Source organism: Scleropages formosus, chromosome 18 (genome assembly GCF_900964775.1).
Source record: "Scleropages formosus chromosome 18, fSclFor1.1, whole genome shotgun sequence".
NCBI classification, from domain to species: Eukaryota; Metazoa; Chordata; class Actinopteri; order Osteoglossiformes; family Osteoglossidae; genus Scleropages; species Scleropages formosus.
This window is the reverse complement of record NC_041823.1, coordinates 13,032,725-13,060,186: the sequence shown is the minus strand read 5'-3', so window position 1 is coordinate 13,060,186 and position 27,462 is coordinate 13,032,725. Positions and strand designations below refer to the sequence as shown.

At 45.0% G+C, this 27,462-nt stretch overlaps 2 protein-coding genes across 5 annotated transcripts; both read right to left on the bottom strand.

Moving 5' to 3' along the window:
- Positions 1-5,839: 5,839 nt before the first annotated feature.
- Positions 5,840-14,347, bottom strand: nr1d2a (nuclear receptor subfamily 1, group D, member 2a). Its single transcript, XM_018740547.2, has 8 exons — positions 13,403-14,347; positions 11,333-11,554; positions 10,978-11,066; positions 10,354-10,498; positions 9,240-9,925; positions 8,655-8,840; positions 8,078-8,288; positions 5,840-7,710 (listed from the first exon to the last, which is right to left on the bottom strand). The coding sequence occupies exons 1-8, from the start codon at positions 13,419-13,421 to the stop codon at positions 7,514-7,516; spliced, it is 1,755 nt and encodes a 584-aa protein (XP_018596063.2). The 5' UTR covers positions 13,422-14,347; the 3' UTR covers positions 5,840-7,513.
- Positions 14,348-18,793: 4,446 nt separating this feature from the next.
- Positions 18,794-27,462, bottom strand: LOC108927451 (ubiquitin-conjugating enzyme E2 E1). Of its 4 annotated transcripts, none has more exons than XM_018740771.2 (7): positions 27,266-27,462; positions 26,627-26,696; positions 26,143-26,343; positions 25,585-25,635; positions 20,251-20,383; positions 19,616-19,763; positions 18,794-19,252 (listed from the first exon to the last, which is right to left on the bottom strand). In XM_018740771.2, the coding sequence occupies exons 3-7, from the start codon at positions 26,310-26,312 to the stop codon at positions 19,155-19,157; spliced, it is 600 nt and encodes a 199-aa protein (XP_018596287.2). In that variant the 5' UTR covers positions 26,313-26,343; positions 26,627-26,696; positions 27,266-27,462; the 3' UTR covers positions 18,794-19,154. The 4 variants fall into 4 exon arrangements, with proteins under 4 accessions (XP_018596287.2, XP_018596288.2, XP_018596286.2 ...); XM_018740772.2 differs by lacking the exon at positions 27,266-27,462 and adding an exon at positions 26,993-27,245; XM_018740770.2 differs by lacking the exon at positions 27,266-27,462 and adding an exon at positions 26,804-26,986.

Sequence of the window (27,462 nt, the reverse complement as noted above, 5' to 3'; positions counted from 1 at the left end):
GGACGCCGTCGCCGACGTGACGTTCCAAGTTCACCGCAGCTGTGCGCACTTCCCAGGAAAAGTACTGGAGCTAAGAGGATTCAAGCAGAGCGCTTTCGAGTGGCCCAAGCCTGTTCGGTGCACCATTTCGTCCGTGAAGCGGAAATGCCAGAGGCAGGACAAATTAAAAGGACGCTTTCAGAAGTGAGTCGGACAAATGTTGTACTTATTCCCATTCGAAGAAAGTTATTATCTACAATTTATTCATGCTGCTTTAGAAATCAAAATCATTCTATTTTTCTGACTGATCCTAATAGAGAATTTACATTTATTCACTTAGCAGATGCTTTTGTCCAAAGTGACTTTTAATGAACTCTATTTAGTGTCATCAGCCCATACACCTTATTCACCTCAGTAACTTACACTGTTAGATACACTACTTACAACAGGTCACTCATCCATACATCAGTGGAACACACTCTCTCTGTCACTCACACACTATGGGGGAACCTGAACAGTATGTCTTTGGAGTGTGGGAGGAAACCAGAGCACCCGGAGGAAACCCACACAGAGAGAACATGCAAACTCCACACGGACTGAGCGGGGATCGAACCCACGTCCTCTCACACCACAAAGGCGCACTACACGCTGTGCTGCTACCGAATCATGAGGAAGTACAAACCGGACCCTGCTTGTTCAGGTTTTACTAGTTCGCGTGAGTTTATTTACCGGATGCTGTGCCCTAGGCGACTTAGGAACGGACAGCTTAGATGTAACACGAGCGCATAAAATAAAGAAAAGGTCATGAACGCGTCGAGCCCCAGCATGTTTTGCTAAATAAGTGCATCTTGTTCCATGTAACACATACTCCGAGAGGTAAAAACGAGGTTCCTCTGCTCTATGTGACCCAGAAAGCACCCCGGGCCGTGCTTCTCCGGAGAGATCTCGGATTCTTCTCCATCTGTCAGGCAAAGCAAACCGAAGGCGCCTTGAGGTCGGAGGCCACCTCGCACGGGTGCCGGCAGAGCCTCAACTTTTGGATTTAATTGCAGCGCGTGGCCATAAAGTAGGCAATTACGGCTCAGCGGAAATGTGTGAGCGGCGAGTACCTGCTGTGCGCATTTCTCAGGCTCCTTAGAAGATGCTTAGCCTTCGGTGCTGCCGCACAATAGCGAGCTGCATAATGGGCTTAAATTGTAAGCAGCTTTCGGGAAAAGCGTCGGCAAAATAACATTAGTGTTCGAGAGCGATGCAAAGTTACTGTTCCTGCTGTACGGCACAGAAACAGATCGCAGAAACGACGCTGTGTCTCCAGCGTCCACTACTTTTCACTGAGAGATCCTCGTCGTGGCTTCGCTTTAGTACTTTTTCAGTTTTTTTTAGCTCTCATGTCGCCAGAGATGTGAGAAACTACTAAAAATGTATACTTCCATGCAAAGAGCCTCACCAATCACGTTAAAGGCTGCGGAAATTTAATGCGGGGCACCGACCGCTCATCATAACTGGTTTTCGATTTACCGAAACGCGGCCGTCTCCGCGTTCCGGGGTGGCTTCCTTCTAGGTTGAGCCCGTTCCTTCATTTTGTGTGAAATTTTAATCACGTTCCATTATACGGCAATCAGTTGTTCGGTAGAAGGATCGCTCCGACTTTCCCGCGTTCAAGAATTCACCGTGATTTCGTTTGATTAAGGGGCTGGACGGACCCCTTCGTTTCAGCGAAAGGAAACATAATTGTGCGGAACTGCCCGGGGTCTTTCCACGCTGCTGGTTTGCGTCGCCCTCTAAGTGGCACAGCTGCGAGGTCCTCCGTGGAGAGACAGACGGCGACACGCAGGCCTCGGGATGCCGAGCCTTACGATTCGCACTCGTTGCTCACGGAATGGTCTCATCGCAGTCACAGCGCACACAAATGCCCTCAAGGATCATAGAGTCTGCAGATGGAAAAAGTGCTGTAATCGGTCAAGAAAAGAGAAAAGATGCGACGACCTTAATAACCATGTTTAACTTCTTACTGCAGTCTTGCAGTCCCGTGTAAAAGAGGGAGCGGGTTCACCTGGCGTGCAGCGGTCACCAGCTATTTATAGAGCTCACTTTCCCACCGCATTCTGCCACCTGCTGGTAGGACAGTGCAACTGCATGGTGGGAATAATATCCGCCCTCAGCGTTATGCGTACAGTACAGTAGAGTAACAGTAGAGTACAGTATAGTAGAGTACTGTAGAGTACAGTAGAGTGGAGTTTAATAAAGTTCAGTAGAGTACAGTAGAATACAGTACTGTAAAGTACAGTACAGTAGAGTACAGTATAGTAAAGTACAGTGAGTACTGTAAAATACAATATAGTAGAGTACTGTAAAGTACAGTAGAATACAGTACAGTACTGTAAAGTACAGTATAGTACAGTAAAGTACAGTAGAGTACAGTATACTAAAGTACAGCAGAGTACTGTAAAATACAGTATAGTAGAGTACAGTAGAGTGGAGTATAGTAACGTACAGTAGAGTACTGTAAAGCACAGTTCAGTAAAGTACAGTAGAATACAGTACAGTACAGTACATCAGAATACAGTAGAATAGAGTACAGTACAGTGGAGTAGAGTACAGCACTGTAGAGTGAAGTATAGTAAAGTACAGTAGAGTACAGTACATACGAGCTTCTGTCAAGAATCTCCACGCTTTGTCGACTATGATGACTAAAACTGCCCAAAAGCAAAAAAAATAAAAAAATTAAAAAATTAAAAAATAAAGAGAAAAGACAAAGTGCTAAAAGGGAAAAGAACATTTTGGCAGAAGAGCTGAAGTGATGAAGCGTCTCCAGCCACTCACTGTTCTTCTTCTCAGAACAACAATCCTGAAACTCTTTACCGTACCGCTCCTCTAAGGGCCGATTCCCCAACTCGGACTGCGATGCTGAGCGAGTGTCGCTGCTGGAGGGCGAGCGGCGCAGCGCAGCGCAGAGCAGCGCCCCCCTGTGGTGAGCCGTGGTGTCGCACAGCAGCAGGCCCCTCGTGCTGAGCACGTGACCAAGACGACGGCGGCTGTTCGAAGAGGCGACGAGCGCGAAGCTCAGAGCGGCGCTCTGTGCTTTCGGCTTCTTAAGTGACGCAGCAGCGCCGCCCGGTGGCCAGTCTTAGAACTTACCGACTGCGCCGCGCGTAAGTTTTTCGTTGGGAAGCCCTCTCGGGTCAGCGGTAGAAAACAACAACAACAACAACAACAACAACAACAACAACAACAACGACAGGCCCTGCGGCCCATGCCGTCTTTCGAACGCTCCGCTACTCAGCGGGGAGCACAGATGAACACGTGCTTTTTGTTGATTGAATGATCATATATGGAACGAATAAGTGATCGATGCGTTTTCTGCTGCCTTGTCCATGTCGACTGCCTTTAGTCACTGCTCACATGTTGGAGGGGTGCTGAGAAATGAGGCCTCTGCTCTGGTGGGAGGGAGGGAGCCGGGGATGCTGGGACTGGGCCCTGGCTCTGTACCACACCGTACCACACCGTACCACGCTGTCCTCCCGAGTCGCGTCTCTCAGCGTCTCCAGCTCTTCGTGCCACACACACCATCCCTCGTGCTTATTCAGTACCTCTCCCCCCCCCCCCCCCAGAGGACACGATCTGATATTTAGCAACTGGCTGACAGTTTTATACTCTGAACGGTGCAGTGATTTACCAGTTTATACACACTGTCTTGTTTTTATTTTCATATTGTTGGTGAGCAATCTGCAATTTGACCGCACGTCATCAAAACTGCAAATCTCATTCCAGGGGTTCGCGCAGCTGTTGACTTCGTAGTTTTCCTGTTTGCTTTCAGTTTCGGCAGTTAATTGAGCTCGATTGTTAATTGGTGGGCTAACTGGTGGGTGTGCTGTGTGTAGTAACATCGGGAGGAATAAGAAAATAGGGCTTAAGTGAAGATCAGTCCAAAGACAATTTCAGCCTGACATTATTATAACGATTATGGCCAGAATAAAAGAGGACAAGTGCGCTCCTCTGTGGGTCTGTTCCCAGCTCCGACCACAAGGGGGCACTAAAGATTCTCCTGCTTCATCTGTCTTTGTAAAGCCTCCAAAGAGACACCAAACAGAAGGTTAACATATGATACTGTACCTGCTGCCCATCAGTAGTAATAAACCGCACTTTTAGTGTGGTAATAAAACCCAGAAAACCTCTGTAAAATCAATTCCCAGCAGTGTGCATCACAGATTCATTACTGAAGCACTAAACAGACTTACACTGTTCGTATGTGTCTTTATTGCACTACTTCATTTAGCTGATGCTTCTCTCTAAAGCAATTTACAGTGTTAGGATACTTACAATTATTTACCCATTTATACAGCTGGGTACTTTGTATGGGAGCAATTTCAGGGCAAGTACCTTGCTCAAGGCTATCAACCTGGAGGTGAGACTCAAACCTGTGACCTTTGGGTCCAAATCACCACACTGTCAGCTGTCCCTTTCTTTCGTAGGGCTGTGGCTCACCAGAGACCCCTTTATAGAGAGCGTGAGAGAAAGTGCGAATGAAGAGCACTGGGTGTGTCGACTGTCACAGAACACTGACAGAACTCATCCAGACACCTCAACGTTCTGGAGGGAACCAGTAGGACTGGATGGGACAGGCAACCCTGTCCGGGTGGAGCACAGTAACTCACCGCATCTATTAATGACCTCACAGCATAAGTGAGGGAGGGCTGGTAGTGTAGTGGTTAGAGCTACTGCCTTTGGACCCAAAAGTTGCAAATTTGATCCCCACCTCTGGCTGTAGCCCCCTTGAGCAAGGTACTTATCCTAAGTTGCTCCAGTAAAATAACCAGGCTGTACAAATGGGTGAATAATATAAGGCAGACAAACATTGTAAGTTGCTTTGGAGAAAAGCATCAGCTAAATGAATAAATGTGAGAGCGCAAAGCTGTTACTAATCTAGAATGGCCAGGAGGGGCGGGCGTGCAACCACTGGCCCGTTGACCGCCAGAGGTTTTTTCTCCCTCAACCCTCAGCTGGGAGTTTTTGTTCCTTTCCCGGCCACTTATAGCTCTATAATAAGTTCTTCATTTGTATCTTCTTCGTATGTTTTTCTTGCCTTATGTCTGTGTTAAAGCACTCTGTGTCACTGCGTGAGAAGAACGCTCTACAAAAATAAATTGAATTAAATTGGAAAGCCTCGCTAGCAGCACCATGACCGCTTGGGCCAAATGCACGCAAACCCTCGGCGGGTCGTCCGACAGCGAGTTCCCTCGGAGCCGAAGAGGAGGAGATCGAGGTAGCGGCGCTGCTACGGCTCGTTGCCCCCGGGCCCGATGGACGGTCCCTCTCGTTCTGGTCTCCCCGAGCACTCGCCCCCCCTCCCCCCAAGATAGCATTCATCCCGCTTTGAAGAACTTGCCCTCCCCCATCTCTCATCCCTACCCACCGCCAGGTCATCACTTGCCAGATTCAAGCTGAACGCAACATCCACAGGCAGGTCCAACCCAGTCCTAGCATGTTGAAGCACAGAGCCCTTCAGCGGGGACGTCAAGGTGTTCGCCTTTGCCGTCTAGCGCCGCACACACCACACTCCCACGGAACCAGCGAGTCGGCGTGGGGTCGGTTAACGACCCGTGAACACGGACGTAAGTGGCCTGAATTTCCGAGAAGCGCGTTATTGGTTTTTACACAAGCGGCTCGATCTGAACAAATTCCCTTTCGGTCTTCCGTACTTATTAAAGCAGGATGACCCTGATATGAGAAGGAACAAGAATGGGAGGTTGTTACAACAGCTCTGTACAAATAAAATAGAGCAGTGTGGGGAAAAAAAAAAAACCGGCAAAAGACACAAGAAATAAAACATTAGACCAATTCTCCCAAAGCTTTTCCCACATTTATTAATAGATAAATTCATATATATATGTATTACAGATAGAGAAAAAGAACCAGAGATATATTTTATAAAAACCATCTGTATATATATGCCACTGTTCCGTGGAAGGAAAGAGAGGACAAGGAGCGAGCGAACACTACACGACAGGAGAAAGTGCATATGGACGGCAACGAGAACCAGGCCAAAGAGTCCTGCGGCTTCACTTCGCAGATCGAGGCGAATCGGAGGACGAAAGATCGTAGTTCTCGACGTACAACCGTTATTGTCGGAGCTAAAATGTTATCGCTTCAGGTTTACAGACGCGTTGCTTCTTTATCCTTTTCGCAGCCGCACGGAATGCTCGAGGGCTCGGTACTGTAGAAACGAATGCCACGGTACGCCAACCTGTGCCGGCATCCACTTGGAAGCAAGCGCGTGGCGGCCTCGCCTCTCGAACCCTCTCCCCCGCGTCCGAGACGCACTACATTTCGTACGCTCGCCTAGATGTAGGCACAACGCAAGGACGACGTCCAAGTCCCGCCCCTTAACAATACAATCTTTAACGAGCACCGAACCGGCAGCGCTGAGGGGGCCGAGCGTTGCCAGGGTCACCAAAGAATAGCACCGACACGTCCGCTCCGCTCCCAGCCGCAACAAATGTACTCGGGCCCCGTCGGAGCATTCCGGCAATAACGGCGGGCGCGACCGTCCCCCGTCGTTTCCCGCTCCAGAGGACGCATGTTTTCGAGCGTTGAGACGATCTCCGCTTTTAAAAGACGCCGCACGTTCAGGAGCGGCGCCTGGACAGCTTCCGAAGCACTAGAAATAAATCCAACGCTTTTTTTTTTTTTTTTTTCTCCCCGCTAGATCTCAGGAGGACATATATTCTTCTCCAAATAGGTTATTTGTGGAGAATACTCCGCAGGCTTGTACGTTCGTACCTCTCCTTTTCTAAAGGCTGCCCACGACAGCAACGCCGACGCACGCCTGCGGTAAATCCGAACCCTCTCGCGGGGACGGCGTAAAGGTTCTCTATTTCCAGCAACGAGACGGAAAAGTTGAACGTTAAAAATCATTACACTAACACGCCGCACCAGTAACATTAATTAAAGGGCAAATAAGCTCTTTCTGTGGCAGAAGGGCAGTTAGTGTGGCTACACGTCAGCGGCGACCATCCGTTACGTTTACGGAGGGGTCAACAGCCCGAAGCCTCTTCCTCCCGAACGGAGCAGACTCGCTTTCTCCCCCCGCCCCCAGGCACTGCCTATACGTTCAAGATCTTGCTAAATTTTCTTTAGCCTGAGTCTACATTCATGCTGCTTTAGTACAGTACGCTTTGGAAAGATATACATCCGTGAAGGAAAAAAACAAAGATAAAAATACATAGTTTATATTGCACTCAGGTACTTGTTTCCTGTCAAAACAACAAGGTGCCCCTGAAGTGTGCAGACTTGCAGGTCTTCAGTGCATGTGCGTGTGTGCGAGCGGTTACAAAACCACAGGTCCACAACAGGCTTATAGCTCTACTCAGTTTCAACCCCCCCCAGTCCCCGGTCCCCAGTCCAGCGCGTGCAGGAAAGCGTAAATGGACGACGCACATAAAGGAGAACGTGCGATGCCGTGCGACCGGGCCGGTCCGACGGAGGGGAGAGGAGGTCCCGGGAGCGCCCGAGAGGAGGCGGGAGGAGCGGCCGATCAGGCGTGCACTTTGAAGGACAGCAGCTGCTCGGAGTGCGTGTTGTTGAGGGAGCGCAGGTCCGGGAGCTTGAGGAGCAGCTTGGTGAAGACGGCCGCCTCGTTGGGATGGCTCTTCACGATCAGGCTCCTGAGGGCGCGGATCAGCGTCTCCTGCAGCGCTTCCACCGAGTTCACGTTCTCGATCCCCGAGCGATCTGGGGAGACAAGAGCGCAGGGGTCATGCCAGGGAGTCATGCCAGGGGTCATGCCAGGGGCCCCTTGCAACAAGTCTGCTCTGAGCTCCTGGCTACTGTTCGGACTGTTTGCAGCCACCCTTTAGTGTGTCCTTGCTGCAACAGAAGCCAAGAGACTACTATTGGTGGTAGAGCATCTCATTTACTACAATAAACACACTCCCAAATTCACACATTTTTAAAGCCTTGGGCAAAATGTTCTTATGCATCAGCACAGAGACAGAAAACTGTGTCTGACACTTTTCTCCAAAGCGACTTACAACGTTCATCTATCATTAATTACTCATTTATAAAAAGCTGGGTGATTCCGGCGAGAGTTTGCACCTACCAGCCGAAACGAGAACCACGGCAGTGAAGAGACTCATCTCCTCCTCGCTCAGCTGCAGGGCTGCGAGCTTCTCGCTGAACTCCATCATAGAGTTGAGCAGGTCCCCGGCACCCATCGAGCGCAGAGCGTCCACGCCGTACTTCTTTCCGCTCACGAAGGTCACCGTCCGCTCTTTCGAGTCGAACAGAGACGCAAAGCGCACCATGAGCACCTGCGGGAAAACAAAATCCCCCTCAGGTGGTATGTGGAAACGGTGACTGGCAAGCAGGAGGAGGCTGCATTCGTCCCGCAACTACCCGCGCAACATGTTGACAACAGTTACTACCGTGACTGATCAACATTCCCTTGTGCGTTCATTTTCACGCACGGCACTTTTTTACGTTTTATGTAAGCGTTAATGTAGACAGTCATAATCACTCTAATTATGTCTTGCAAAAAATAAAGAAAAAAATGTCTTCGAACGTGAATTATCGGTCGAATGCTAAGAAATGCACACGAAAGGACTAAGTTCAAAAAAAAAAAGAAAAAAAAAAAAGCTTGAGAAATTTAGAAGAGCGCGGGCCGGTTACTTTCCTACCTCAAAAGTGCCCGCTTTCAGCAGGCAGACCTGGTCCTGCTGCGAGAGGTCCTGAAATCCCGGTATGCGCTTGGCGAACTCCACCACCTCACGCACAGCCGGAGTGAAGCTCATGGAGAACTCCTCCCAGATCTCGTGGCTGGATTTGCCCGGGTCGACGAAAGGGGACGTGTTCATGGGACACACCTTTGGCAAAACAAGACGACGGCAGAGAAGGCGTCAATTCAGCAAAGATACATGCCACGTGCACTTACGCCAATATTTCAACTTCAGTTCCACCACAATGTCCGTTTAGTGCAACTAGCATTCTAATATTTCACCCATCGCCTCTCATTATACTGTGATTTATGGTGGTATGGTGATTTAAAACTTCTCCCAGAAAAACTGAGTCCAGGGTACGCTAACAACGAGGAGCTGCAGCCAGACTCAAACGTGCAACACGGGGACAAGGGTGAGGTAGCAGTACACCGGCACACCGTTTACCCGGGATGTCGGTAATTATTTTTTTAATTAGTATTAGTTTAAGTTGAAGGGTCATTTGCATTCGTGAAATACAGCTGCACGTGCTCTCCTTCCTGCACTCACCAGGTGCATCCTGTTGCCTCCGCTACACAATGACCCGCTGAAGCCATCGTCAGTTGCAGACTTGTGAACGTAGCGGCCTTTGCAGAGCAGGCCGTGCGAATAGGCCGGACAGCGGCCGGCGGGGCTGCTTTTCAACCGCTGGACGGGACAATGGCCGCGCAAGCTGTCCCTGTAGGCCTTGTTGGTGCCTTGCCCGTCTACGCCGTTGGCCAGGCGGTACCCTGACGTTTTGGCACGGTTGTTCCAGCGGTTCCAAGTCTCCTGCGGTCCCTCCACGCCGATGCCGTTCGTGCTCTTGGGGATTCCTGGCGAGCAGGGGGTCTCAAAAGGGGTGCTGAGGTGCTCCTGGTTGTACATGAAGTTCTCCCGGTGAACCTTGGTCACTGTTCCAATGACCTCGTCTTCCCCACTGTCTGAGGAGGAGGAGGAGGAGCAGGTAGACATGGCTACCTGGGGCTCGCTGTCGCAAAGGGTCTCTCGAGGACTCTGCGGGTAGGAGGCGGGGGTGCACGATGAAGGGGAACGCCTCATATCACTGGGGGCTTGCTCAGCAGGGCACGGAGGGCTCTGATTGCCATGGAGCTGGTTGGGCAGTGAACTGCTCTTCATCATGTTGTTCATGGCACTCTGCATCTCTAGAAGCATCCGCTGTTTCTCCCGCTTCGGGATGCGACCGAACCGAACCGCTGGTGGGGGAAAAAAGCGGTTAAAAAGACAATTAAGCAGACAATTAAATATTCACCATTCACTTTACCGTCCTCGCTTTAAGCAGACGTTCACTTTACCTACAAAGTTCTACGAGAACTCCTAGAACCCACTCAACAAAGTGATCATTTCCATCGCTGACAGCTGGTGTCAGTGGTGACTAAATCTTGCTTTGCATATGTGAACTTTTCGCACCCACGCAAACGGAGTTTAGCTGGGAACGCAGCAACTCTAACCCACCGGCAGCATCAATAAACATGCACTAGGAGAGCGTGCTGGATGAAAAATTACGAACTAAACTGCCAGATATCAAAACCTTCAAAAGAATGTCAATCAAAGCAACAGAAGTGGTTAAAAAAAAAAAAAAAAAAAAAGTTTTACGTGTTTGAACAGCGGATGCATTACTCACCATCCCTGGACATTCCAACCAACAAACACTTCTTGAATCTGCACTGCTGGCAGCGGTTCCTGTTTATTCGCATAATGGGGCAGTTCTCGTTCCTCAGACACCTCTTGTACTGGATATTTTGCTGGATGCTTCGCCTGAAAAAGCCCTGCGAAGAACAAAGCCGGCGGGTTTTACAATGACTATTTCCGCAAGATTCCCGTCGGCGCTTCTCTTCGCGTAGCGGGAGCGCAACCGGGTTTGTCTCGGACAGCGAAGCGGACTAAAGTGAGATGCGTCGTATTTCAGCGATTATGTTTTTGGAACACGCGTCCCACTACAGGCGGAGATCGCCCAGCTGAAAGGATTCGCCTCCTTCGATCGAGATTCGTCGTCCTCCAGCCCGAAGTCCGCAAATAACGCGGACTCCAATGCATCCTGTAAGCACGGTTGCCGTGATACAATCGCTCTGTCTCAGCAGCAGAATGGTTCATGTTTACATAGGTAAATGATTAATTTTGAGTTTTTCCTCTATTTCTTTCCCGTTGTTGCAGGCGCGCTCAAGTACGGCAGAAGCTCGACCTGGCTCGCCTGCGTCACTCAGCTTATATTTGATGAAGATACGCTCCCCTTTTAACATTCGCTCACCTTGCAGCCCTCGCAGGCGTGGACCCCGTAGTGGAAACCCGATGCCACGTCACCGCACACCTTACACAACAGCACCAGGCCGCTGACCTCTGGCAGACACAAGAAGAAGTGGTCCACATTAACGCATCCTGGAATCGGGCTCCGCCACACGTGTACAGCTATTCGTTTTACCTCTCCGCAGGGACGCCAAGCACTCAAAAGATACATGTCGGAGCAGGAAGACGAAAGTAATGGGGTACTTTAAAACGGCAGCGCCATCATAAAAACAGATTGCCTCCTGTCATAAACACAGAACAGATATGGCTGGTTGTAAAGCTTTTATCGGCTACTCGGATCCCCTCGCGTGCGAACTCACTTGTAACGCCACACCTGGCACCCGTGCCGGAGCGCGAGGTCCTGTCAGAGCTGTGGGCGTGCTGGGACGTGGCGAGGGGGATGCTTCCGAGTGATTCGCGCCCCTGTTTTGGGGAAAGGGGGGGCACCGATGACGACTGCTGGCTGCTGTCAGAGCTGTCGCTCTGACAAGACTCGGGGCTCGATGTGGACCTGGAGGAGTGGATGTAGGCTATCACGCCCCCTGGGGAACGAGATGACGAACAAAAAGTCGTAAATCGGTAACGTTCACGGCCACAGCTCGTCGTTAAACATGGTCCGCGGGACTTCCGGTGATTTTATTTATTGCTCCTCCTCTAGTAACTTACTGTTCCTAGAAAACCATTCATCTGTGCACAAACCAGTCCGTACAGAGTTTAACTTTATATTTTAGACTTCGCTACTTTCTTGACCGTTGCAAAGGTATTTATACTAAGACAAGTAATCCGTATAAACGCCATCTGAAGGGCTCAAATATAGGGTGTGACATTTCTCAGAATTGAATATGTAAAAATACATATAAAAATCAATTAGCAGTAAGGCAAAATGTAAATTAATGAAAGCATAACCATCTGGGATAAAGATGAAAACATGAATCACATCAGTATTAGGCTTAGAATGTAGACTTCCCTAAAGTGACAAGTCTCGTGTGGACAAGGTGGAGAGGAAAGGCCCACGACGTATTAATAACGGTGCTCTTACACACAGTCGGAGTGGCTGGAAAACACGCGCACACAACACACACGGTGAAGGCAACGGGGGTTTGAACACAGCACCAACACAGCCCATGGAACAGGACACTGGGAAGATATCAAATAGCCACAATCACAACCTCCAGGGTTCAAACTCTCTGCTCCTTGCATTTGGTCCACTCTGATATATGCAAAATAATTACACTCTTTGTGTATTTGATTGGGAATTAAATGCATCACATGATTCACGCACGTTGACTTGGACAGAATAATGGGCAGGTGAGGTGGGAGACGCTCAGCTGTATATTTTACACCGGCCGTAATTAACGACAATAATCTATTTCTAGGATAAACAACACTAATGAAAGCACCAGTGCACGTGCTTTGTTTTTATAGCTGCGATAAAATAAATCCAGGCCAGGGGACTCAGTTTATCACATGCGAATGCCCAGTTATTACCGCCTATGACACGGCGTTTTTTAAACAGTCAGTATACCTACTACTAGCGCAGAAAAAGAGCAGCAAAAGGTGAATAAAGTAATTAATTTTAATGAGGAGGGGAAAAAAGGCTGAGATCCCACGCTACTATGGGTCCCCTCCGTATAACCCTTTTTTTCCTCCACCACCACCGCACTTCTTCAATCCCTGGCGTCATGTGGGGACCCCCGCATCTATATTACAAATGGTTGAGACAATGACGCTCGAGCGCTCCCGGCACATTTCAAGACGACACGTAGCGCGCGCACGGGCGGACGCGTACGCTCCACGTGCCCCTCTCGGGCGTTCTCCGCGAAGAAGCGCAAAAGTAGGTCACCACAACAAGCTCGCCGCACCGCTCACGTGGACCTGTACTCCGTCCCCGCCTTTCAACGCCGGTCGGAATTATGCAACTTTCACGTCACGTCTGCTCTCGACCAATCAGGCTAGAGGAGTTGGAAGCGTGTACACAGTGGCACATGGCTAGGCTGCCCAGTCCATGTGAGTGAAGGAACTTCCACAGGACGCTCGGCTCTGCGCTCTTAACCTACATTTATTTAAAGGGTAACAATAAATGGGTAAATGGACAACGTAACCCAAACGAAGCGTCCTATGATACTGCGACTGAAGACATGTCATGTCACGTTTACGTGCGGTAAAACCTTGCAGGAATAAGTAGCAATTGAATTAATACCCGAACATACAGCTTATCATTTAGCATTTATTATCTAACACGGACACGCTGACCGGCATAAATTATACTTGATTTTTCTGTGAGACCGCCAGCATCTAGAAAATACCATAGGCATTGATTGCATCAATGAATGACAAAATTATAACACATAAGTCATAAGTTTGCTAATCACTGATTTTCTCTCTCTTACCAGCATTTGTCGATTCCATAATGTCTCCCGACTTTAGAACTGCCGAGATTCCAAGTTGAAAAGCAGTCGCCGGGATGTGACGAGCGAGCGAGGTGTCCCGTCTTCGACGGGAATGATGGTGCGATTCTCGAGGCTGCAGCCACCCACTCACTGGCACTGCTGGCTTCAGTCCTTCCCGAGCGAAGTAAACCAAGTCCGCAAGGAAGCGGCGCTCACCAAATTAAATATTAATCTGCAAAGTCTACAAACCCCGGGAATGTCACAATACACAATCACGAATTATAATCATGTGTCTTAAGGACAGCCAGGCAGCAAAGGCTGGAAGCGGCGCCGAAGGCTCGCGCGCTCTCGAGACAATATTGCGGCTGACGCGCAGAACCGAGAGTCATTCCGCGCGCTGCGGCGACACTGTCACGTTCCCACCGAGAGGAGCAACGGCGAGACGCGTGTCGGGTCCGAACTACCGCCCCCTCTCTCTCTCTCTCTCTCTCTCTCTCTCCCCGCCTGCCCTGGACTGAATGTTCTGCGCGCGGTGACCATGTGACCCAGTTGTGGGCCCCGCCCCTTGGCCCTGCGCTCGAGCCACTTTAACCCAGTGACACACTTTCGCGGTTCAAAGGCGAACCGCGCGCTTCCGTGCGCTCAGGGCGTTCCGTTTGCCGTACACACTTTGCCAAACTTAAGTAATGCATTTTTTTTTCGTATCAGTCTGCCTTCTCGTTTTTACTCGGATGATGGTGCATGTTTCTGTTGACGTTTTTCCCCTGGGATGATATACCTTGTGATGGTGTAACAACAGAGTAATAATGTGTGTACGCAGTTGGTAATATTATATATATTTAGGCAGCTGTGATCTTTGACTCCCCTCTGCAGACAAACATATACCCACGCCGTACCTAATTTACCTCTTTTACGTCCTCTCATTTCTGTTTCAGTATATTTTCAGTACAGACTAGTGACACACTTGTAAGTTGTAAAATATTCACTTTATGTGGCTTTGGTGGATCTTATCGAATAAAATATATTATAAATAAATGTATCCAAAGCATTCCCCCTATCACAATGTACATCTATAACTTACACATCTGTGTGATACACATTTAGTTGACGCTTTTCTGCAAAGCGACTTACAGTGTTGTTACCTACAGTTATTTACCCATTTATACAGTTGGGTCATTTGAGTAGCATAAGTGGGTACAGCCTATATAGTGGTTAGAGCTGCTGTCTTTGGATCCAAAGTGCTGCAGTAAATTACCCAGCTGTATGAATGGGTGAACAATATTAAAGGGCATAATAGTGCGCTTCTTTCTGGAGAAAAGCATCAACAAAATGTATAAATGTAATGTAGGGTAAGTACCTTGATTGAAGGTAAAACAGCTGGAGATGGGATTTGAATCGGCGTTCTTCGGAGCTAGAGGCAACACCAGTAACCACTACCAATTGTTGCAGCAGGCCGGAAGATCACCAAACATTCATCCATTGTCAATAACCGCTTGCCCAAATGTGAACCCATGTGTGTTTGGATATGCAAGTACAAAAGTGTAATTGCTTACTTGTAATACTGGAATTATTTCATGCTTTGTTATATTCTGTTACATTCAGAAAAATGTGTTCCTTATTCCAGTGCTGCCAAAGATCACTTCTCTCTATTTCAGGCATCAGTTAAAAAGATGAAAACTCATAAAATAATTTAGTCCAGTCAAGGAATATATGTATATATGAAGGAATTTAAGGTGGCAGTGAAATTTTAAAATATTTGTCCTTTGCATCACCAGAGGGGTGGTTTGTTCTGCATGGTGGCTGCATCTGACTGCATCGTACAATGGAGTCAGTGAAAATCACCCCAGAGAATGAGTAGTGTATATGGAACCCTCAGCCATAAAGTGAACGTAGATGATCAGGACCTTAAGGACACCACAGTGATCAATGCCATATGGTCCAGACAACGAACACGATGATGGACATAATAAGCATAATCACAGTAATCCTGTATTATCTGAGGAATCCAGTAAATAGACAATCAATATCCAAAAACAAAATCCTTTGCTTTCCATAAACAATTGCTTAATTTTTATGTCAAGAACCAGTTTTAAGGTTCAAGTGTGGGCCTTGCATCTTCTCCCCATGCTCACATACATTTCCTCCATCTGATCCGCTTTCCTTCTGCTGTGTTTCAGGTGAATTGGTACCTCTGAACTGCTCTTACTTTGTGTCTGTGTGAGTGAATGGGGACCTTCTGATGGACTGGTGTCCTGTCCAGGGTGTAACATGCTTGTCGCCATTTTCCGAGACAAGCTCCAGTCCACCGCAACCCTAGGGAACCAGTAATAGTTGATGTATTTATGGATAACACTTTTCAACTATGTACTAATAGCAAACAAATATGACAAGCATGAAAGAGATACAATGGCAACAATTACAGAAAGCTAATAAAGTATTTCAGTGACATGTTTTTAATATACACTTTTTATCCATTACTCAAACAAATGACCATCAAACAGCAATCTGTGCGGTATTTTTCCAACCCCGAGAGACTGCTGGAGCTGAGTTTATCCCATCCTGAGTTCTGGCAAGAAAATAAATGATCACAATAACATTTCTGTGGAGGGTTTACAATAACCAAAGATTTCTGATTATTTATCAAAAGAAAGAAAGAATGCAGAACAGAGAAAAATCAAAAGAACAGCAGGAACAGAACAACAGTAATCTGTTTAGGAAATTGCTGTCCAGTGTGATGGTTACCCTATAAAACTGGTTTGGAAACTGAAAAATTAGAATAACTAGAACGCCATCTACATCACTGTCCTGCAGTACAAAGGGCCTTTGTACAGTAAACATTAGTAAAACCAGATGACAGTCAGCAGGTGCTCCATGTGTACTGATGCTAATTGCATCAATAAAGCAAATGTACACTGGTGGTGTATACTCATGGTGTGCACTAAGGGCACAGTCTGGTTATATACCTGCTAAGGACAAGTAGCTTTAGTCTAGAGATAGACTGCTATTGTACAGATGGCACCTATGACAAGAATATGGCAGCAGCATCTCTTAATTCATCCATCTATTCATTCATTATTATTAACTGCTTGTCCAACACAGGGTCACAGTGGTCCAGAGCCCATACTGGAAATATAGGGTTCCGACTCCAGTTCACTGCACTCATTACACAGTTCATCGAAATTGCACACATACTTATTCACTCACACATACACACTGTGGCCAATTCGGAGTCATCAATTAACATGAAATACACATTCTTGGACTGCAGGAGGAAACCAGAGTACCCAGTGAAAACCTGTGTGAGCACTGGGAGAACATGCAAACTCTGCACAAACTGAATTGTACTCAAACCAACAACCCAGGAATTGTGAGGCACCGTCATAGCCTGTTGTGCCAATTACCTGACATGACACCCACTTGTAATTCATTTCAATTTATATAGCACCATTATCTACAGGGTGACACAGGGCACTGAAGAATAGAGCACACACAGCTGACACAAATGATAAGGAGAAAAAGCAGGCAGTGTGGTAATATACTCACCTGAAATAGTAGAAAATAAAAGAAAACTCTTAAGAAACAGAGAAAAATAAATCACTGGAGGTCCAAGTACCAGTGACTGCACACACTTTCTGGACATTCTAATGTGATCATGTTAGCCTGAGCACTTGAAAAGATCAACTGAAAAGAGTACTACAAATGGATTCTTCAACATCTAAGGTCTACGAAAAAAGCACGAGACACCTACACAGCGTGTGTAGAACAGGTGAGAGTCACATCCAGGTTAATGCAATCGGAAGGCAGGCTCTTGCCCCAGTTCTACTGCCTTCTTGCACTTAAATACAGTGCTTTATTAAACAAGGTATGCACCTTTTCTTTTTTTTTAATAGATAATTTCAGATAAAAGCAAGAGGTATAGTTAAGCAATGGATTTGATGTTTGCAGTAACGTTCATAAAAATGTTTGGATATTTTTCTTAAAAATAGGATTCAAAAACCCCAGCAACATCCAATGCCCTCCCTAGCAGAACCATTAAGTATACGGTGCAGGAAATTAAAATTTAGAGGCCATTGCTTTATCTTTGTAATGCAAACAGAATCAGGCAACATGAAACATCTCTAAAATGGAGAAAGCAAGCTTCAAAAATGGAGCTTCATAGACCATAATTATATAAATATATTTCATTCATGGGACAGCAACTGGTTAACTGAACTGCTTAGGGTTTAAAAATGTGTGCACACGGACTAGCCTCCTGTCCAGGGAGAAACTGGCTTAACTCCCTAATTTTTCAGGAAAGGCTCTTGGACCACCATAATCCTGCAATGGACAAGTGGTTATTAATGATAGATCAATAGATAAGTCATCCTATCTGTCAACGCACTTTGAGGCAGAATAAATAATGAAATAAATGATACAAAACATTATTTAACCCATTTATTTCCACCCACAAAGCAGACTTACAGATCAAAGGTGAGGTAGAAGTCAGTAATAAACTCATTAGAAGCAAGGCATATGAGGGAGGTAGGTTTGAGTTAGATTCTCATAGGACTGCTGAAGAAACATTACTCTGCAGGGTCTTGGAAGTCTGCCCTCAGCTGCCAAAAAAAAAAAAAAAAAAGGTTTAAATCAATGAAGTCAAACAATGCTGGGGAGTTGCAACCCTGGGACCCCATCTCTTAGGGTCTGGTGATCTGGACCTGTCTGACTTCAATAATTTTACACCCCAGACATATCAGGGGGCACTGTCGGAATACACTCAAAGGAAAAACAAATACAATCAATAAAATATTTTTATATACAGAACACATTACCATAATCAACTTCCTCACGCACTTGTGAAGCAGGCCAAAGAACAAGTGGTTTGGGAGTAATTTCTCCACACCTGGCTCCTCTGCTCACAAATCCAGACTGTAACAATCTCTTCCTTTTTGATATGTTGCTGCGATTATGAATTACATGTGAAGCACAATAAAGCTGATGACTGAGAAAGTGAACTAGATTATTAAGGACAGTATTCCTCAAGTTTTTAAAATTAATTTAGAGCAAATGTTCCAAGGGGGGGGGAAGAAAAATACAATACCAAAAAACAAATGACAATATTAATTTTACCACAGTAACAATAAGATATATCACAGGACTTCATCACTGGTATACTGACTGCGATCAAAAACATCAAATTACAATTTTTCTGTAGAAAATAATGCAAGGAAATTATAATTTTTTCTAAAACGGTGCATAAATTAAATGGCACTACAAAAGTTTTCATTTTAAAATGAATAGTTTAAGAAACAGAATATGGACATTAAATAAAAGGCCAGAGGTTTCTTTGACCAAACTCATTCTTTTAAACCTTATAAATATTTCAAAGGGGAATAAGTTGAGTATAACCAATTATTCACCAAGAGAATTTATTAAAGGTTCACACTGAAAACTGAAAAATCTTCAAACATGAAAAAACAAGCTTTCATATTCTTTACAAGCAAGTGATATGAAAATGGATCCTTAATTTTACTGCACAAACGGACAAAAATCCATAGAACAAAAATACAGGGGGAAACTGGCAAATTTAAAGTATTGCTCAATTCGTAATTCTAGCAGGGCTAAGACGATTTAAAGTGGTAAACGGAAGTATACCCAAGCAATAAACAACTTAAAATCTGCAGTAGAAACCTTGGTCCTCCCAGCCCCTCTCCATGTTCTGTGAGCAGCTCTTGTCTTGGCGCCAGACACTGCACGTGGTTACATTGTGCGGCTATGTGGCGTAGCGCTTCGTCCACTGTTTCGCTATCCTGTCGTGCTCCGCTCTGTTGGTCATGTATTGTGTGGCAATGCTCCCAACAAGAGGGTCAGCTGAGACAATAATGACAAACATAAGGCTATGTTAACCACAGAGGACTTGGAAATTATTGTGGACACAATCATTCCATAGACATTTTCAAAGAAACACATTTAAAGTGCACAAGAAAGCCTTCAAAATTCCTGTTTGTTAGGCCTGAAAAGTCTTTTTCCTGAACAAAAATTGAAGTCGGCACTAAGCATCGAATGTGCTAATCTAACCTCAAGTTAATTTTCACTCTCTCAAAGCTTTAAAGTAATCATGATGTAAACCAAGTAATTTCTTTTTTTGCAACTTGCACTGTGTTAGAGGTTTTAAAAAAAAAAAAAAAAACAAGAGGGGAAAAAAGGTGTGGGAAATGTTCAAACCCTCCTTACCAGGGTTGCAGTCTGTGAGTAGAGAGCAGATGGACAGCAACACTTTGGAGATGGTTAGGGCAGGACTCCAGTTGTCCTTCAGGATGTCCAGACAGATCACACCCTGGCTGTTAATGTTGCAGTGGTAGATTCTGGTGCGGAATGTTACCTGATGTGCATGTAAACAAGCCAAAATACTTCATATTACATAGGCAATTAAAGTTCAGAAATGGGTGTATTCAAATTTAAACATCTATATCTTTAGCACTCATTCCCCAGAGCATCTGGGAGACTATTTTTTTTCCTGAGTTATCCAAGTTAGTGTTTTTGGCCTGTATGAAAATTGTATGAACAAAAGAATTACTTTGTAAAGTAATGGTGCTACATTCCTTGCAGATGTACATGATCATTTTTGCCATATATTTCATTCATTCTATTCTAGCAGTAAAGTAGCAAATTAACCAACAGAAAAATTTCTTTATGTACTTGTTTATACTGTATATTACACATATATTAAAAGGACTGATACTACCCTCTACTGGTGGAAGCAAAGCACAATATATTTTGCCAGACAACTGAATTTGCAGCACACTGACATTGACATAAACTGAAGATGTATGTAATTCAACAGCAAAAAGCATTTTAAATCTCATCACCTTGGGTGGTTTAAAGGGGTAGTCTGGTGTAAATGCAATGTCAAGGAAGAAAACCCCTCCTTCATATACAGATCCAGGGGGTCCAAGGATTGTAGACCTCCATTCATATATGTTGTCTCCTTTAGGCCCAGCACTGCAAAAGGAATAGTGTCAGTTCTTTTAAAAAAAAAAAAAAAAAAAAAAAAAAAAGCTACTGAGTGACCTGTCAGAGGTTTTGATATCTCATTATGCAGATAATAAGCTACCCTTCAGAACACTGGAAAATGTGTGAAATTGGTTGAAACAGGAAAGCAGTGAAAAAAACAAACAATTTCATTAAATCATTTCAGTATTTCACCTGTGTGTCATATTTTAAAGCACTTGTTGAGTCAGCAGTAATGGAATTCCCACAAGCCTCAAAGGAGGAAGCTCATGTAAACAGTGAGAACATGCAATCTATGCTGAGAGTGAGCTGGATCAAACCCACATCTGAACTCAAAGGACAACCCAACAATAGTACATAATACAGTTGACCCTCCCACACCACGGGGGTTAGGGGCTCAGCCGCCCAACGATGTGGAAAAACTGCATAAAATTTTTGGAATCATCTTCTGAAACACTCTGAGTATTACGTTTCGAAGCCATGATTACGTAAGGTATAACACACAGTGTTTGCGAGATAAATGTGACAAACAAGATCACTACGTGGGAGTAGATGTTGTACATGCGTCACTGAGACCATTCTGGAGTTGTGCGAATACAACAGTTCCCCCCCCCCCCCCCCCCAAAGTCTGACTTTTCACAAAACTTTAAAAAAAAAAAGTGTATATTTATGCTATTAAACGATAAAATACACCAATATTATACATGTATTTTCTAAACTTATGACTTACTAAACCTTTTTTTTTTTTTTTTTACATTTTCTTCACTTTTCATCTGCTATGCATGTTGTCTGCAGTGCTACATGGTTTCCCACACAAGGCCACAAAGCTCCCAAAAAATTCCTGTTTGTTTGTTGCAACCCGCATTGTGGGAGGGTCAACTGTATATTAATGTTAAAAGGAAAACGTGTGTTTACTGTGGCAAATGTAGAATGGATTATTCATTAGGCAGGTGAATTCTTAATCTGGTAAGTAAGAATTTTTACTTTTCTAAAAGTTTTATTACAAAATCTAATTGCTTGATTTTAATACTAAATTGTCAGGTGTTGCTGTTTTCTGATTCAAGACATGTAAAAAGTAAATTTAGGTATTACAGAAATACTGTAATCTTTGTCATTTACAAATTGAAAGTATATATTAATTTATTGCAGTGCTGCAAAGGATATACACCCCACTACAGACTTCAGTAAGTTACAAATAAAAAAATCTGTTTGCCTGGAAAGATCACTCTGGGAGAACATGCAAACTCCACACAGGGTGAGCTGGATTCAAAACCACAAGGACAAAAATAATTCTGAACAATAATGATAATTTTACTTTAAATAAACCTACTCAGATTTATTTATACAGTAAACATCTGAATAGAAAGGGTTCTCTTAATTAGTTTGCCAGGTTTACACTACATGCAGTCATGCCAAACAGGGGGAAAAAAAGCATATGACACCAGCTGTAAACACCAACGGCTGGATAGTCATGGAAGCAATCAAGACTAAGCACTCTGCTCAAGGGTATAGTGGCCTTGTTGAGTCCAAGCCCTTGACATGAACACCAGTGTGCTTAAAAGCAAACAAGCCTGCTTAATGGCCATCACATTTGAACATTTCCACAGCTAATCTAACCTGCAAAACACCACACTACTGGTGAGCTGCTAATTCCTCCTTGCCTGCCTAGCCTTTATTCTTCTGCAAGCAATTGCTGATTGTAAACTTGCCAGGAAGCCCAATGACCCCTCTACACAGGAGACCAGTAAAGTTACTTCAAACTACTGAAGATAAGATGTAAATTGGGATGTTGTGCTGAATACTCAGCTAGGGGATCATAGAACCTAAGTTAAAAACAAAAAAAAAAAACAACACACAGAACAGTCTGCTGTCAGTGTTTATGCAGAGTTAAACTGAAGTGGTTAAAGTGAAACATGCTATGCACAAATTACTAAGATAGTTACCTACCACATCTGGTGACTCATCATTGCCTGAAACTTCAGGGTATTTAGCAAAAAAAAAAAAAAAAACCAACACATCTTTCCTGAGGACATTAGATAAAGGTAGAAATTGCCTCACCTACAGTAACTGCCACTAACACTCATGTTCAAAGCTCTATCTGTGGAACAAAGTCCAAAGACACACAGATGCACAAGCAGAAACCCCTCAAATATATCCCCAAGTGGGTTCTTCTTTTACAGAAAACACTGGATGAAACATAGCATTTACCGTCATATTAGAACATACTGAAGAGCTGAGAGAACACTGCAACTCTCAATAAGCAATCCATTATATTATACACGAAAATGATAATGGATATTGCCTGCATAACACTCAGTACCTTCACTGGAAGAACCTGGAAATTTTACCCATTTTAAAATTACATCTAAAAATTATTGGGAGCATAATTTCACAGGGATTTGTAAAATTCTTTTTTTTTTTGTTCATTTTAGGCTTAGAAAGGCAAGGGGGAGGGGGGGGATCTCCGCTATTAAACTGTAGAAGCTGCTTTGACACGGTTCAGTTCATGTGCAGCAGACATTCATGTGTTTTTAGAAATACAACACCCACAACTCATACTGACACTGGAATAAAATGATTTTGAAAAACAGACCACATTGGCCCAAAAGACAAAACACAAGACTTCATTTTACATTTCACAATATACTACTAATCATCCCCTACAGAGAGGTAACAACACTTAACAATGCCAAGTGTGGATGTAAAATGCGCACCTTTAATATTTAAAATGTTTCTATTCACTGACATCCCACTGAGAAATAGAGGTCCTCTCTCCCACCCTGCTCCATAACCTCCAACCAGTACAGCAAGTTAAGCAACACTCCAGTATGTGCAGCTTGGCTCTGCAGTCCTCCCAAGTGCACGTGGTATAGAGCCACATAAATGCAATCTGTTTTGATTTCATTGACCACCTTGCAGCAACATTCCTGGAGCTATTAAGGCCAAACACATAATGGTCAGATATGCCCCATCCTAAATGACAGTGCTGGTGGGTTTGGCAGTAGTACTGAATGGGGTTGGTGTTTAACAGATCCGTCTCAGTCCAGAGAACCATATGTTAGTATGACGAAGACCAACCAGGACTCCTATGGCCAACAGATGGTGTGCAGGTGCAGCTGTGTTGAGGCAAGACTTGGGCCCAAAATACGTCTGGTTGCAGGATGGGAATGACTGTTGTATGCTCGAGAAGGGTACTTCACCCATACCGCTTTCTGCACAGGAAATTTCCCACGTACGCGTTTCCTTCAGCACTGCATGCTGCGCTTTTTCTGTATGTTTTCAGGGCACCCACTCCTTGGGAGAGTAGAGTAACAACAGTACTGAGTCCCCCCCAACTGTCTTACTGTGCATTGATAAACACCTAGGCTTTTAGAAATGCTTCTGTAGCCTTTATGCATCTTTACAAATATTCTTCTAAAATCCTCTGAAATTTTTCTTATCAGGGAAGGGTTCAGATAAACAAACCTTTGAGAAAAGCAGACTTTCACCAACTTTGTGTGTGTGTGTTTTTTTTTTTTTAATTATTATTGGGTAGGGCACTGCAAATCTACACTTCCAGTCTCATTTAATTGATTGGAATACCAAATTCCAATTTGCTTTTGGAGAAGTCATTACCCTAGATGTTAAAATGCTTTATCCAGTCTGAACTGTGAACATTTAAATGTGTTCAACACTGACAAGTTGTAGTACAATTTTTGTGTTACTAGTTTCAGCAGATTGTGTTTGTCTATTATTGTGACTTAGCTGAGGACAGGCCACATTTGACTATTAAAATAAATGTTTTTCTTGCAATTCTAACTTACAAATAATTCCCTTGGATTTACCCATTTTAAAATCATATTCTGAAAGTCACATTCTACATGCACTTAACTTTTGCTAGAAATAAAACAAATTATTCACCTTGCTTGAAAATACTTTGATAGTATCTCATCATAACTTAAATACCACTACCACACACAGATATTACCAACACAAGCAAAAGGTTGAGCACAGAAAGTTTTTCCACTATAATAAACAGATGCGTTGTTTGCTTTCTACTGGGGCTGTGGGAACAAAGATGCTGATATACCGCAGTATTACTGTAACCTCAAACCAGAAAATGAGTCAAGTCACACCCTCCTAACCCTAATTCTTTAACAATGGCAGTCCTTTTCAAAAGCATTCCACCCGAGTTCAACCACCTCTGCACATCAGCAAATGGGGGGGGGGGGGAGACAGCAAAGTGCAACAACGCTGAGGCCCATACATCAATTATACAACCCAGTGTTATACATTAATGACCATTTTGTGAAGAAACAGCAACATGAATGCACAAACATGAACACGATGCAGCGAACTGAAAATTGAGATCTTCTGCTCAATGAATTTCTACAGGCATCTAAAATCTTACACACTGCAGTAATCTTACAGTAAAAACCATGAGTGTCTTACACTTATCCTCCTAAAGCACATGTACAGAGATAAATAAGGCGCTTCTGACAGGCATTTTATAACAAGAAGCATTTTCTGTCAGCCGGCTCATCTTGACATGAAACTAGCGGAGACCCTTCTGTATGTAGGACACATTAAAGGGGATAAAACAGCCCAATTGTCATGCAATATTAACACCAAGTTTGACTATCTCAGACATGGTCAGTTTGGCTGAATAATCTTTACAAATATTTGTCCAACATTAAACTGACACTGCACCTTCATGGCTCATTTCACACCTGAGCAGCAACACCCAGCACAAAAATTTAAGGCAGTTCTCGTCTCGGGGATATAAGTCAGTTGCACTGAACAAGCAAGTCTAGTGTAAAGTATGGTATTTGGTGGACAGGATGGCATTCCTATTATTTAAAAACAAACCATTCCTCATAATAAATATTTTCATATCACACAAAGAAAGCTACTCTTCTCCAGTCACACCACACTAACTTGAAAAAGAAATTACAGAAGTACTGTTACCAACGACAAGACTGCTCATAAAAACCACATTTAAAGGGACATAAAATCTAAAAACATGTGGAAAATGTAAAGGAGCAGCGCCAATAATTTATAACTCAGTCAGTCACAAAACTGACAGGTATTTACTAATATTATATTCTCACAGACCTCTTGCCAACATGAACCAAATGTCAGCTAAGAACTTGACTACTTAGTTTCAATAAATCAGTGAGTAAACGAAAACTGGGATGCGGGAAGGAGTGTACCTGCAGTTCGGGGGCGGGTCCAGCGTGATGTCAGCCAGCTCCTTCTGAATCCTGAGATAATGAAAGTGGGGAGGAGGAAAAAAAAAAAAAAAAAAAAAACCCGTTAAAATAGCCGTTTTTATCGGGAGACGCCTGCCGCCCACAGAAAAACCCATTAATTGAGCGCCAGCGCGAGGAACAACATGGCCGCTCGCACTGCCACTTGTTCCTGGCATTCCCCCCCCCCCTCAAGCCAGGGTTCCCTCCCGAAAAAATTAAAAACCCTATCGCTTGGATTTCAGTGCAAGATAAAAATACACGTTTGCACAAAACCGGTACCGAACCGACTTCTCGGATTCCCTTCACAGCACCGGGTTAATACGCAGTTTAAGTTAATATGCAAATGAGGTCGTCCGTGCTGTAACCGAAGAGCTGGGCTCGCTCGGAGATTCCCCAACAAGAGGCACGTGACCCCAGAGAACGCCTGGCTGCCATTGTCGAGTTAAGCGTCCAGAACGGGAGCAAGTGGCGCGCGGTGCCGCCTCGAGCCCAGCGCCGGCGGAGCGCTGCTGTAGTCACCTTTTGGCGCTGGTCGACAGCAGTTTGGACGTCTTGCTCATGCTGCCTTTGCTCTCTCGCTTGTTACCCGAGGAGCCTTTCTGTTTCTGCTGCTGCTGGGCTGATGAAGACGACGACGACGATGATGACGATGAAGAACTGGTGCTGGCTCGAGAATCCTCATCCGACATGCCGACCTCCGGCGAAAAGGAATGAATGCACCTAAAAATTAAAAAGCACAAGTTTTCCAAAGACGTATTTAATAATGAAAACCACGAAACGGCAAGTCGTCCAGTACACACAGGAGTAGCAAGATTTTAAACAAATTATAAATTCCTCCTCAAACTGATCTGATGTGTCTACTACTAGCTGCTCAGTCAGTTCATGTCATGACCGGTTGGTTTCTAAATAACGAAAAACACTCGCACTTTTGGACCGCTGGAATTCCTGGAGGTCTCAGTCCTCCTGAAAATGAGCAACAATACCCCACCACATGATAATTTACCTGCGCTGTCCACCAAAGCAGGGGTTTCTTCTTGCAGTGCTTAGTCCGGGTCCACAAAACACGACGCGGGCTGCAAAACAACGAACCACAGGTGAAATCCAGCCGATAAACGGTTATCCTCCTTAACCCAGCTAATAATAATGGTGACAGATAGAGCGCAGCGCTTTTCTCACTCACTGACTTCTACCGCATATCAACGGTGTCACTTCTTCTGGAACAGTCCACTCGGTCCTCTCTCGTGCCAGCCACCACTGACTAGTTTAGTTGACCAACTAGCTAACTAACTAGCTGTCTGGCTAATTCCTCATACTTCAGGAAACTTCATTCTCTGAGACAGCCTGGCACTGCAGCTTCCTTCACTGTTACCTGGCTAATCGAACCAGAAGCGGGTGAAAAACGAGGAGCCGTTCGGCCCGACACCATAAACGGGCTCTTCTTTGTTGCTACGGTCGCATGTAACGTCCTTTCGCCTCGGTATCCAGCTGATCGCTATCAGGTCTCTGTTAGCTAACCAGTTTAGCCGCCTCGCTCGGAAGGGCTTTCCTCGTTCTCGTTCCCCCTCCCCGCTGCTCGACAGAATCACAGATATAATATTCCCCCCCCCCGTCGTTCTCGCTCGGAACTTCAACAAGAACGCACCCACAGCCGTCGAAAACGGGCTCCGGGCTAACGGCGCCAGCGAGCCGCGTGCGACACCGCGCGCGCTGGTTTTACCTTTTCTTTCTTTTTTTTTTTTTTTTTTTTTGAGCGGCACCTTTCCTTTGTGCGCGCGCGCCTCCCGTCTCCGCGAGCTCGTGTGCCTCGTCGCTCGCCGCGTGCGGAGCGGAAGTGCAGCA